This window comes from Castor canadensis, chromosome 2 (genome assembly GCF_047511655.1).
Source record: "Castor canadensis chromosome 2, mCasCan1.hap1v2, whole genome shotgun sequence".
Classification (NCBI taxonomy): Eukaryota; Metazoa; Chordata; class Mammalia; order Rodentia; family Castoridae; genus Castor; species Castor canadensis.
The window spans coordinates 127111925-127123254 of NC_133387.1; the positions used below are offsets into that span (position 1 = coordinate 127111925).

Below are 11330 nucleotides of genomic sequence, written 5' to 3' on the forward strand. Positions count from 1 at the left end.
TCTAAACCCGAAACCAAAATAAACCTTTTTATTATTATTATTTCAGGTATTGTGGAAAACCAAGTTTTCTCAAAAGGTGGGTCTACTTTCTAGCTTCAACTTTCTCTCTATAAAATAGGAAGACTTTACTAGACTATCTAAGTTTTAAATTAGACCTTGTCACAATCCTAATACAGTTCTTAAGATACAGTGGGAACTCAACTCATTAGCTAATTCGTAACCACAACCTTCTATTTCCCTCTATGAGAATGACAAGGCCATGTACGTCATACCATTCTTACGAGGTTCAGAGGATAAGTTATTAATACAAGGGCTCTATCAGACACGGTGGCACACATCTGTAATCCCAGCTACTCAGAAGTTGGAGACAGGAGGATCCCAAGTTCCAGGCTAACACAGGCAAAGTTAGTAAGACCCTATCTCAAAGACAAAACAAACAAAAGGGCTGGTGGAATGGCCTAAGTGGTAAGAGTGCTTGCTGAGTCTGTAGTGGGCCCTGGCTCACTACTAATGCTAATGATAATAATAAAATGGGAGGCCCTGGGCTCTGATGCAGACTAGATTTCAAGGGAACAGAGTAAAGTGGAAAAACCATGAGTTTTAACATCCCAGCTCTGTCATCACTTTACTACACTGTAATAACAAACAACCTAACCTCCAATCACAGCTTTTTCCCGTGAACAGAGAGGATGATATTCACTTTGCAGGGCTGCAATAGCTGCTCTGTACATAAAACATTTTCCACTATGCCTAATACAAGGCAAGCATCAGTAAACAGCGAGTATTACTGTCACCGACAACAACCCTGGCTTTCATTTTCAACACACTAGCCAAACCTGGTCATAACATGACCTAATACGCCTTCATAATTAAAAGTTGAACACTCTCTTTTGTATTAAATACTTAGGTTATCAGTGGCTATGTGAAACAACGCTGCTTTGGTAGCAGGACTTTAGTGGGGAAGGAAGAAAATATGGCTATAGAATATACCCTAATTTATTCCCACAGATCACCAGAGAAACCAAGCAAAACAGAAATTGCTCCCCACATGTTATCCCAACTGGTGAGAAATGAGGAAAACTACAAGTCATCTTGACAATGGGGCACATCTGAAGACAAAGGACACATACACACATTCAAAATAGGCCTAGCACGCAAAGATCAGTCTTCACAAATTTAGACTTTGTGTTTTTGTTGCTGCTGCTGCTTTGGTGCTGAGGACTAAATCCAGAGCCTGGTACAAGCCACACCTACCTGCTCTGCAACTGAGCCTCACCACAGCCTGCAGAATTCTTAATCACTTGCAGAAACACATCAAAACTGTAGCTGAAACTTAAACCACACTGTCATCTTTAACTTTACCACAATAATGCTTTTTAGCTCACCTAAATTCCAACAGCATTATCTTTCTGATGGCAAACCTTAGAAACAAAAAAGAAAAAGAACATTTTAAAATACGAAATATTAACACCTCAGAGTTCTTAATGCAATGTTTTGGAATCTTGTTTTAAAATTAAGTCATACATTAGACTTTATAATACCAGATCCCAGCTGCCAAAAACCAATCTGTATCAAAGTCTTAAGGACTAACAGGTTTCACTTCATGGGCACATCTATTTATTGTCCCAAATGTGGAAGTCAGACGTTTCACACACTTTTTACTTAGTCTTGACAGTGAACCTAAACTATTACAGAGTATTTCATAAGGATTAACAGATTCTTCACATTATTACACTGTCTTTTTAAAACAGAAGTACTTGGTTTTATATGAATAAACAATGGTATAGTCACGAGGTATCTCTCCAAAAGCAGGTTCAAATGGCCACGAATTCAGCTTTACCATTTTGTAATACTGGAAATAAAGTAGCCAGACCAGAACACTGCTGTTAGATTAATAGTTTTCAGGTTGCAAAATTGAATGTGTATGAACTATAAATCTGGACTACCCCAGAAGACCACTATCCTGCCAAAATCCTACTCTACTGATTTCTGACCTCTTAAATAGTTTCACTGAGCAAGTAATGTCACAGAACTCAGGGAGAATGAAATGAAGGTTTTGACTGTGCAACAGCACAAAGACAGAAGAGCAACGTGCAGGCACTGGCTTCTACAGGTGGATATGCCACCTTGAGCCACACTCTAGCACTCCAGCCTAACTGCGTGCACATGAAGACACAACCTAATCTTGGTGCTAAACTTCAGATCAGAAGAGCTGCAAAGTATGGAAAGTCAGGAATGCAAGCACTTGAAGAATTATACACTTTTGTAAGTTACCTGCATTTACTGACAGCATACATTTAGGCCTGGCAGGGTGCCAAAACCTTAAATCTTCCCCAGTGGGACAACTGAATCAGTACCTGCAAGACTAAATCTGGTAAGAAAGCCAGGGGAATTCCTCGGCTGCCACATTGGCACCTGCTTCCTCTCTTGGGGTATGATTATATGAAAACACAAGGTCTGGAGCTGTGCAGCCTCTTGCAAAAGCAAAAAAATAAAAAAACCCAAAAAGTTATGTTGAGAACCTGACAAGGGCCCCAGCATTGTGATCTTAACTACTGACTTTCATCTATTTAAAAAGATGGGCCAGCCACCAAAGTGTACATTCTATGTGATTCCATTTATTTAAAGGTCAGAAAAAACCCAAATGTAAAGTGTTCATTTTCACACTTACATATTAAAATGTTACAGCAAAGGAACAAGAGCAGTTTCTGCAACAGTGACACTGATCTGGGCTTTCTGTTTGTTTTTACCTATGTGGTAGTTACGAGTTACTATTACAAGGCTGTACGCTTCTGTTGTGCCCGTTTAGTATCATGTTTTATAATAAAAGGGTTTGTACATTTAAAATATAAACAAACATAAACACTCTGGCAAAAATAAAATGCTCTGTAAGTCACTCTTTTTGGATAAAACCCATTTGGATGGAACCATACTAGGGTTCATAATCAGTCAAGTGTGCAAGTTAAGAGATTTCTAGAGGCCAACGGATGGGGTCCTGCTTGAGAACACCGCACTGCTAACAGCCAGGGAAGAGGATGTAATGCCTGGCTTCTCTGTACCTCACTTTCCTTAATATGCAGACAATAAAAGTGTCCCAGGGTTATTGTGGGGACGAGCTGCTACATGCACGGTGCTTAGAACAGAAGCTGGTATGTACTAAGCACTTAGCCAATAACAATTATTATGTTTAAGACTTTTAAATCAAACTTGGATAAAAAAATACATTAAGACAAGCTTGACAAATCTTAGAAGGGCAACAATAGCAAAACCAAACTGTATTAAGATGCTACATAGTAAGTAGGGGACTGGGCAAAGGCCCTTCAAGAATTATCTAATTTTGGGGGGTGGAAGGGAGAAGGAGGGGGTAGGGGACAGTGAGAGAAATGACCCAAATAATGTATGTACATATGAATATATGAATAAAGAGAACAAAAAGAATTATCTAATTTTGAAATATTAGAAGTGATCTCTTTTACACCATAAGAACATTAAGAACTGATTAACTTACTTCCTGGATGCCTTCTGGAATGGATGTTATGAGAATGCCTTAGAAGTACAAACTGCCTACAGGGTAATAAATATTATATAAGGCATTCCCTAATACTGAAATGTCACATAGCTCAGCAAAATCATTTGCTAGGTGCTAGTCTGAAATACTGGTCATTAAAACTTTTTAAAATTTAAATGTACTCCAATGTATGCTATAGATGTATTCTTTGTAATCAAACTATGTACAAGATAAGAAAATGAACATTGAAAGTGCCATACTGAAGCTCTTTGAGTCCCAACACAGTTTAAAATGACAAAAATAATGTAGCTAATAATTAAAAACAATGTAGCCAAGTTTCTATGGCTTAAAAAAAAATCACTGACAGTGTTTAGATATTTTGTTACAGAAATTATCTGAGGAAGGATTTAAAAGAAAAACAATTACTCTCCACTAAAGATTGTTCAGATTGGTATATCCTTAATATAGAAGCAAAAAGGATCCTAGAAAATCCTTTCTCTCACTATACACACACCTTTTACTTTTCCATTTATAATTTTAAAGAATGTTTTTAGAAGATTTATCAGAAATGATAAGAAATTACTGTTAGTGGAATGAAATAAACCGCTGTTTCCTCTCTCTCACATTCCTTCAAAAGCCAAACAAACTATATGTGATCTAATCCCTCTAATCAGACCCAAAACTGAGAAGGTACAGAAACCACTTGTGAGTCAATGGCATGAAGTTTTTCTAGCCACCATCTCCCCAACGATCAATACAAAAGTTACCATTACAGTCAGCAGCTGAGACAAGATCCAACCTGGTCTACCTGTAATCCCAATGTGTGAAAATTAAACTCATTCCTACCTTGACTTGACAATCTCCTTCTCATATATATCTTCAATAACCTATTGACAAAAATATAACAACGTTTAATATTTCAAACAACTTCTTCAGACCCTAATTGGTAGTTTTTAATTATTGAGACTACACAAAATAAATTGGTTTAGGAAAGCTGCTAAACATTGCTACTATTAAAATAACACGACATTTTTTTCTAATTATCACGTACTTCTCAAAACATGAAATAGCAAAAAGCAAAGTAGTAGAAAAGGCAAATAACAAAATTTATCCACATAAAAAGACCCCTGAAATGTTCATTAAAATGTGTTAACAACAACTATATGTGGAGAAAATACTTCAAAGATCCCATTTTATTTCATCTCATTTCATTTATTTACTTAGTGATACTGGGGTTTGAACTCTGGGCACTCTGTCATTTGAGCCGTGCTGCCAGCACAAAATCACATTTTAAAACTTAATCTTGAAGTATATACATGCTATCAGACTCCGTCTATGAATCTTAACAATGAGTTTTCAAAAACCAGACTGACAATAACTTAAAAGTATGAAGACATAACAGAAACACATGCTACTTGCTACATACACCCTATTATCCAGATGAGAGCCAGGGTAGACAAAATCCAGCCTGCAACATGTCGTTACTTGGGTGACAGTCTGCAATACGTAGAATAAGCCCCACATTTAGGAGCTGTTTCTTTCATTGATTCTAAATTGGTTCAGTTAAACCCCAGGTCCATTCCCTTATAGAGTATTACTGGTCCTAATCATCTTCTCTTCTGGATTAAGCAGCTCCCTCCTGACACCATTTTCTGTCTCAGTTTACCAATGTAACATTAAAAGAGGAAACAGTAGATGACATCCTAAGTGAACTGCCAAAAAAACCTTGTATTAAATTTTCTTCACATTTAAAGACATTTATTATATACATTCCATAAAGAGGAAAATGGTTAAATAAATTACATACATACATATATTTTTTGAAAAGCTTAAAGGAAACAAAACAGTAACAGGTTATCACTGGCTAAGGATTTTTATTTTCTTATGTGTAACTTTAATTATTTTTCAAATTACCTAACATGAGTAATTACTAATTAAAACTGTGTTTTTAACTTAAAAGCTATGGAAAGCTTTTGTAAAAGTAACCCTTAAAAACTAGGTACAAAGAGCATAACTATTCAAAAACTAGATTGCAAGCCAGGTGCCGGTGGCACACCTGTAATCCCACCTACTCCAGAAGCAGAGATAGGAGGATCTCAGTTCAAAGCCAGCCCTTGAAAAACCCCATCACAAAAAAGGATTGGTGGAGTGGCTCAAGTAGTAATAGTGCCCACTAGCAAGACTGAGGCCCTAAGTTCAAAACCCCAGTGCTACCAAAAAAAAAAAAAATTGTGTGCAAATCAAAATGCTTACCTTTATATCAAAAGGTGATTTTTTCTTAATGTGAGGAGCCCAGTATTTACAGGCTAACTGCAAAACAAAACCGTACCAACAGTAAGTCAGACTTGCCTCTGCAGAGCTGGAAGACAGAGATCACAGAGTGGTCAGCTCTTCCCACCGAGGTAGGGCTAGTACTAGGGGTGCAGCAATTCTAAAGGAACACCACAGACTTCCTTTAGTTGGTGTCTTGGCCCCAGTCCACTAAATGCCAGCAGCGCTCTGCACTGAAACCAGCCCTGCAGCTTCAAAAACCAGAACAGACCTTTCCAACAACCCCCAGGAAACAGTATGGTCCAGTTAACAACTAGATCAAACACCTGTGGCACAGTGACAAGGAAATCCAGGTCTTGGGTGATCTACCCACAGTCACAGTTAGTCAATAATTGGGCAAATATAAAAGTCAGATTCAAAATCTTCATGAATGTTGATGTGGAAAATAATCTTTAAATTACCATACACCCAGAAACACAAATAAATCTGAAAAAGTCATCTATAAACCTGTTACAGAAAATATAAGAGTGCTATGTTAAATTTCAGCAGATTAGGTTTATCTAGAAATGTAAATACATATATAATCTCTTCAGATATTTAGATGGATTATATAATATTCAAGAAACAAAAGGTTCTTATTGCTTTTCAAACTAGACTGCAACCTCTTAAACAATAGAAAACTCAGCCAGGCGTACACCTGTAATCCCAGCACTCAGGAGGCAGAGGCAGGAGGAGTAGGAGTTTGAGGCCCTGGCTTATGGCATACTGCTGACACGCAGATAATGTCTGACAGACAGATGGAGGGATAACTGCATGCAATAAAGGACAGAGACAAATGAAGTAAAATGTGAAATGCTATGCTTCTGTGAGGCTTCTTCAACACCACTTGATGATGGTAATCCCGGTTTCCTTCTCTCTGTTTTGTAAATAACTTCTATCTAGTCCTATCTTCTGTATTACAATCATTTGTCTGCTTATTTATCTTCCTCATCTAATTGGAACGTCTGAAATATGGCACCTGCATCCTCTTTGCTTTAATAGCTCAGCATCTAACAGTGTGCTTAGAGAACTCTCAAAAAGTGTCTACAAACATTACAGCAACCACATCACACTTTCTCCAACCCAGTGGAAAAACCCATCATTCTGTGATGTCCTTATTTCCTCATTCCACTCCTATGGGCATCCCATAAACTCAGCCATCTGTCCTTAAATCATACTCATAGGAAAATGAGTCTAATGTGTTTTGATGGATTCAGGAACTTACAGATAAAAATCTAAGTTCTGTCTCAGTCTGAGTCTGACTTAAACAACTTCCTGCACCTCTGAAGTTGCCTAAAGAGCTGCAATCACTTATTAGACATCTACCAGGTCTCTTTTCTCTAGGTTTCTCCTTTTGGAGAACTAGGGTTCTAATCTAGAATCTCTCAGATACCATCACCTTCAAGTACATCCTGCCTGCCCCTACTCTCCAGTACCAGGTAAAACAAAAACTTTTAAATGTGATGTCAAAGTTCAGATCTTTAATTTTTACATTTAACTCCTCAATCTCATTTGTCTATATAAACAATAAAGAAGATCTGAGATGTACCCTCTACCTAGAAAATGACTTTCCCCACTCTGCTGTCTACATCTCAAAGTCCATCTCAAAAGGAATTTTCTAGGTTGGAAAATCTCCCTTAGACAAAGGTAATCATTTAAAATTCTCTTCTCAAGGCTTCCCTCACATCTCTATTCTGGAATTTCCTTCCAAAGACTGTGACCTTAAAGATGAGGACTACCTTTCCCTGAAGCCTAGAAGTGCTCACAGAGCACGTGGCAAACTCAGGCTTCAGCATTTGCTGCAAAAGCCCCTCTCCTCCAGCTCAGTGTCTGGCACATTTGTTCATGACTCACTCATCCATTCATTCAATGAGCAGTTACTGATCACACCTCAAGAATGTTGTACAGTGCCAAGTGCTGGGAAATCGCAAGAACAAAACAGACCTAGACCATAGACTCAGCTCTCACAATCTAACACAAATGCCATAAATGTCATGTGATTACTTACAGTGTTCTCTGGGACATCTCCCTCATCCTGCAGTTGTAGCTGTCACTGTGGCTTGATAATCCCCGAATTTATATTTAAGCCCAGATATGCTTCATCCAATGTGCTTGCCAATATGCTTCATCCTGACACATTCAAGTTTCTTCTCAACAGTTTCACACTTTATGTGGCCACCACAGGACTGAACCTTCTTCCTCATCTCAGTAACTGTGCAGACCATCCACCGGCTATTCAAACTATGCTTCATTCATCTCTTTCCTGCACCTTCCCTACCTTAGTCCTGCTGTCTCTGCCTTCTCAATAGAACAAACCTGTAACCATGTCACTCACTCCCTTATTCCCATCCAGTCTCAACCTTAGCCAGAGGGACCTTTCAAAAACATTATGTACAAGATGTCCATTAAAAGCCACTGTACTTAGAATGAAATCTGAACTCTGGTTCCTACACAGTGCTCTGTCTTCAGCCTATACCATTCTCCCTCACTCCCTGTGCCTCAGCCACCTCATCCTTCCTCACACTAACACCCCAGCATCAGCACTTGCTTTCCCTGGACTGTTCCCTTGATCTAAAACCAGCTCCTTCTCTGTCTTCAGGCATTAGCTCAAATGTCACCTTAGAGAGGACTGTCCTGACTGCCTTTCATGTGCCCCACACCAGTCACTGTCCCATCATTTCATTTTCTGCAGAGCACTTGTCAATGTCTGCAGCTATACTGCTCATTTGTCTGGCTCTCCCCTCTCAAAGCGAACGAATAACTTTCACTGCAGTTAAAGTTATTTAGCTCTGATGTCAGGAAACGGCTCTGTAAAGAGTGTAGAAGGATATCAAGACCAGAGGAATATGAGACTAAAGTAAGCATTACAAACAGAGAGAAGCTGTCAAAAAACCAGGTGAATACCATGGTGCATACCAGTAACTGATGCAGCTCACTATGGCTAGGGAGTAAAGTGAGAAAGGAAGAGAAAAAGAGAAAGGAAGAAATAAGCACAAGCTAGGTCACATATTCTAGTCATTGTGGTTACTATCCTAAGGGCAATTAGAACTGTTTATAAACACTTTAAGTCCAGGCTCGATTCAAGGCCAGCCCACGCAAAAAGCCAGTGAGACTCCCATCTCAACCAACAGCCGAGTGTGGTGGCGCACGCATAAATAGAAGGATCGCAGTCCACGCTGGTCCTGGGCATAAATGAGAGACCCAATTGGAAAAATAAATAAAGGAAAAAGGGCTGGGGTACTGGCTCAAGCAGAAGAGCACCTGCCTGGTAAGCAGGAGGCCCTGAATTCAAACTCTCCAATACCGCCTCCCCCCCAAAAAAAAGTTTATGGAAGGCAGGTGATACGATATTTGCACCTGCTTGAGGTCACTGAGACAGCAACAAGAACCGGCTAGAGGGAAACGGGACGCACAAGATGACAGGCTTAGGATAGCAGACGGATTTAAAGCACAAGAATAATGTAGGAGTGGAGTTGGAGGTCGGGCAGGACCCCAGGTGACTCCGGGCTCGGCCGTGACACACCGCGGGGACAGGGCCAAGGGCGGCGCCGGTGCACGGCGCGCTCACCACGCTCCGCGAGTACGGGGCTTGCGCAGGTGTTTGTCTCCTTACTATCCCCGTGCCCACCACCCAGGCACTGGTGGCCCACCTCTGATGGTCGAGGCACAGCCAAGCATTCTCGGTCCTCCGGGTCGCAGACCCAGGCGGGGGCCTCTGCCCCCGGCGACCACTAGGCCCGCGCGAGGCACCGAGCATCCCGCCCCCAGCACCCGCCGGGCCCGGCGCACCTGCGTCACGAACTCCGCGTTGATCTGGGACACCGTGGGGGCCACGATCTTCTTAGGTTGCGCAGGGGCCGCCATCGCAGCACTCTCCCGCAGTCGGAGCAAATGAAACAATTGCCCCAACAGCGGCGACCTAGTCGCGCTTCCAAGCAGCAGCCGCGGAACCTAGTCCAGAGAGCAGAAACCCAGTGACCGGATGTATGGGGCGCTCACGGTACCTCCGGAACCAGTACCGCAATCCGTGCGTCCCACCGGAAGTGGAACGGAACGGGACCGGAAGTTACTATAGGCATTAAGTCCCGCAAGTGTATGGCGGGCTCGACCTCCTGCGCGAGCGCCTCCTAATGGCAGGCCGAGAGAAAACACCCAGGGCGCGATACTGGGGTCACAGGAAGGGACAGGCAGGTGGTGGTGTGCGAGTTCTTGTGGTTAGTGAGAGGGGCGGTGGGACAAATGGGATCTTGGGGTTTCTTTCAGTCATAAAGAAAGCTGTTGTGTAAAAAACGAGACTTTATCTTTATCAGCTTTATGGAGGTATAGCCATACGATAAACTACACATATTTGGATTGCAAAATTGATGTTTTGACATAATTCCAGAAGAGTTTCAAAGAGCAAAGTTGTCAAAACTGACAAATGAAAGGACAAGATTTCAAATGGCATAAGTTTGAATTAGGAGACTATTGGTGACCATTGTTGGTTGGAATATTTTTTATTTAAAAAAAGAAAAAATTAAAATTAAATTAAAATCTGTATGTGTAATAGATTTTTTAAAAATCTAGTGACAAGAAGGCTTCAGGCACTTGGCTAGGTATGAGTTCCATTTCTCTGTGACTCTTTTGGCTTTGACCCTCACTTAATTCCCTCTTGTTTTGACTTCATGGCCAGATGTGCATACTTCATGGTACCAATGTGGAGAGAGCTTTTGTATATTACCTCTCCTTCCTCAATCACTGAAATAAGCACACATTTCCACTCTGTTCTCACATCAGTGTTTACCCCTTAACCAATCTGGTCAAACCTGGGTTACCTGTTCCTGAAGTCATGATTGTGAAGGAGGTGTGAATATTCTGATAGCACAGATCATGACTCATTGCTGAGCAGCAACTAGGATCAGTCAAACTGAGACTGCCAGCTGATAGGGGTGAAGCAGAGGAGGAGATGCTGGCATTGTAACCAATGAGGACCACTCCAACAGCCATGATGACAGCTCACAGGGAGGTGAGAGGCACCAGATAAGAAAGAGCTAAGAGTAAGGAGGTGGGAGACACATGTTCAACAGTTCTGACCATGAAAGAGTAAAACGACAGCAGCCAGAAAAACAAGAATAAAGTCGCTTGATCTCACTACCACCTTTAAGCTAGGCACAGGGACAATGTTGACTGCATATTTCACACACCCTCACATTTGGCCAGTTTTCCCTATCATCCCCAGGATACCATGTGCTTAACAGGAAGTGGAGTTCCAGCTCCAGCTTGGGCAATCCTATCTCTGCTGACAGTGGTCACTTCAGGAATGTGCTGGTGAAGCTGTTATGGCAGATGATAGAGTGAGGTTTGCTGTGATTCTAGAAAAGTTGTTCTTTGCTCCTGTGAGAGTTTCTGGATCTCTCAACCACTTCCTACACCTTTCTACCCATCATAAAGGAAGTCTGACACTGATTACAAAGCATCCTAAAACCACAAAGCTAAATAGCCTGTCACCGTGAGAGGCAGAGTAGATGGAAGA

The 11330-nt window shown here is 41.1% G+C and overlaps 1 protein-coding gene across 2 annotated transcripts in view; it reads right to left on the minus strand.

Annotated features, from left to right (window-relative positions):
- The window catches only part of Aqr (aquarius intron-binding spliceosomal factor), an 86541-nt gene extending 76675 nt beyond the window's left edge, over positions 1–9866 (minus strand). Inside the window, exons 1-4 of one of the 2 annotated variants that reach the window (XM_074065600.1) lie at positions 9608–9864; positions 5762–5818; positions 4355–4395; positions 1386–1421 (exon numbers count right to left, since the gene is read on the minus strand). In XM_074065600.1, the coding sequence (XP_073921701.1) occupies positions 1386–1421; positions 4355–4395; positions 5762–5818; positions 9608–9682 (209 nt within the window). In that variant the 5' untranslated portion in view covers positions 9683–9864. Of the gene's footprint in view, positions 1–1385; positions 1422–4354; positions 4396–5761; positions 5819–9607 lie in introns of both variants that reach the window. The other variant, XM_074065601.1, reaches the window with a different exon arrangement.
- Positions 9867–11330: the final 1464 nt, after the last annotated feature.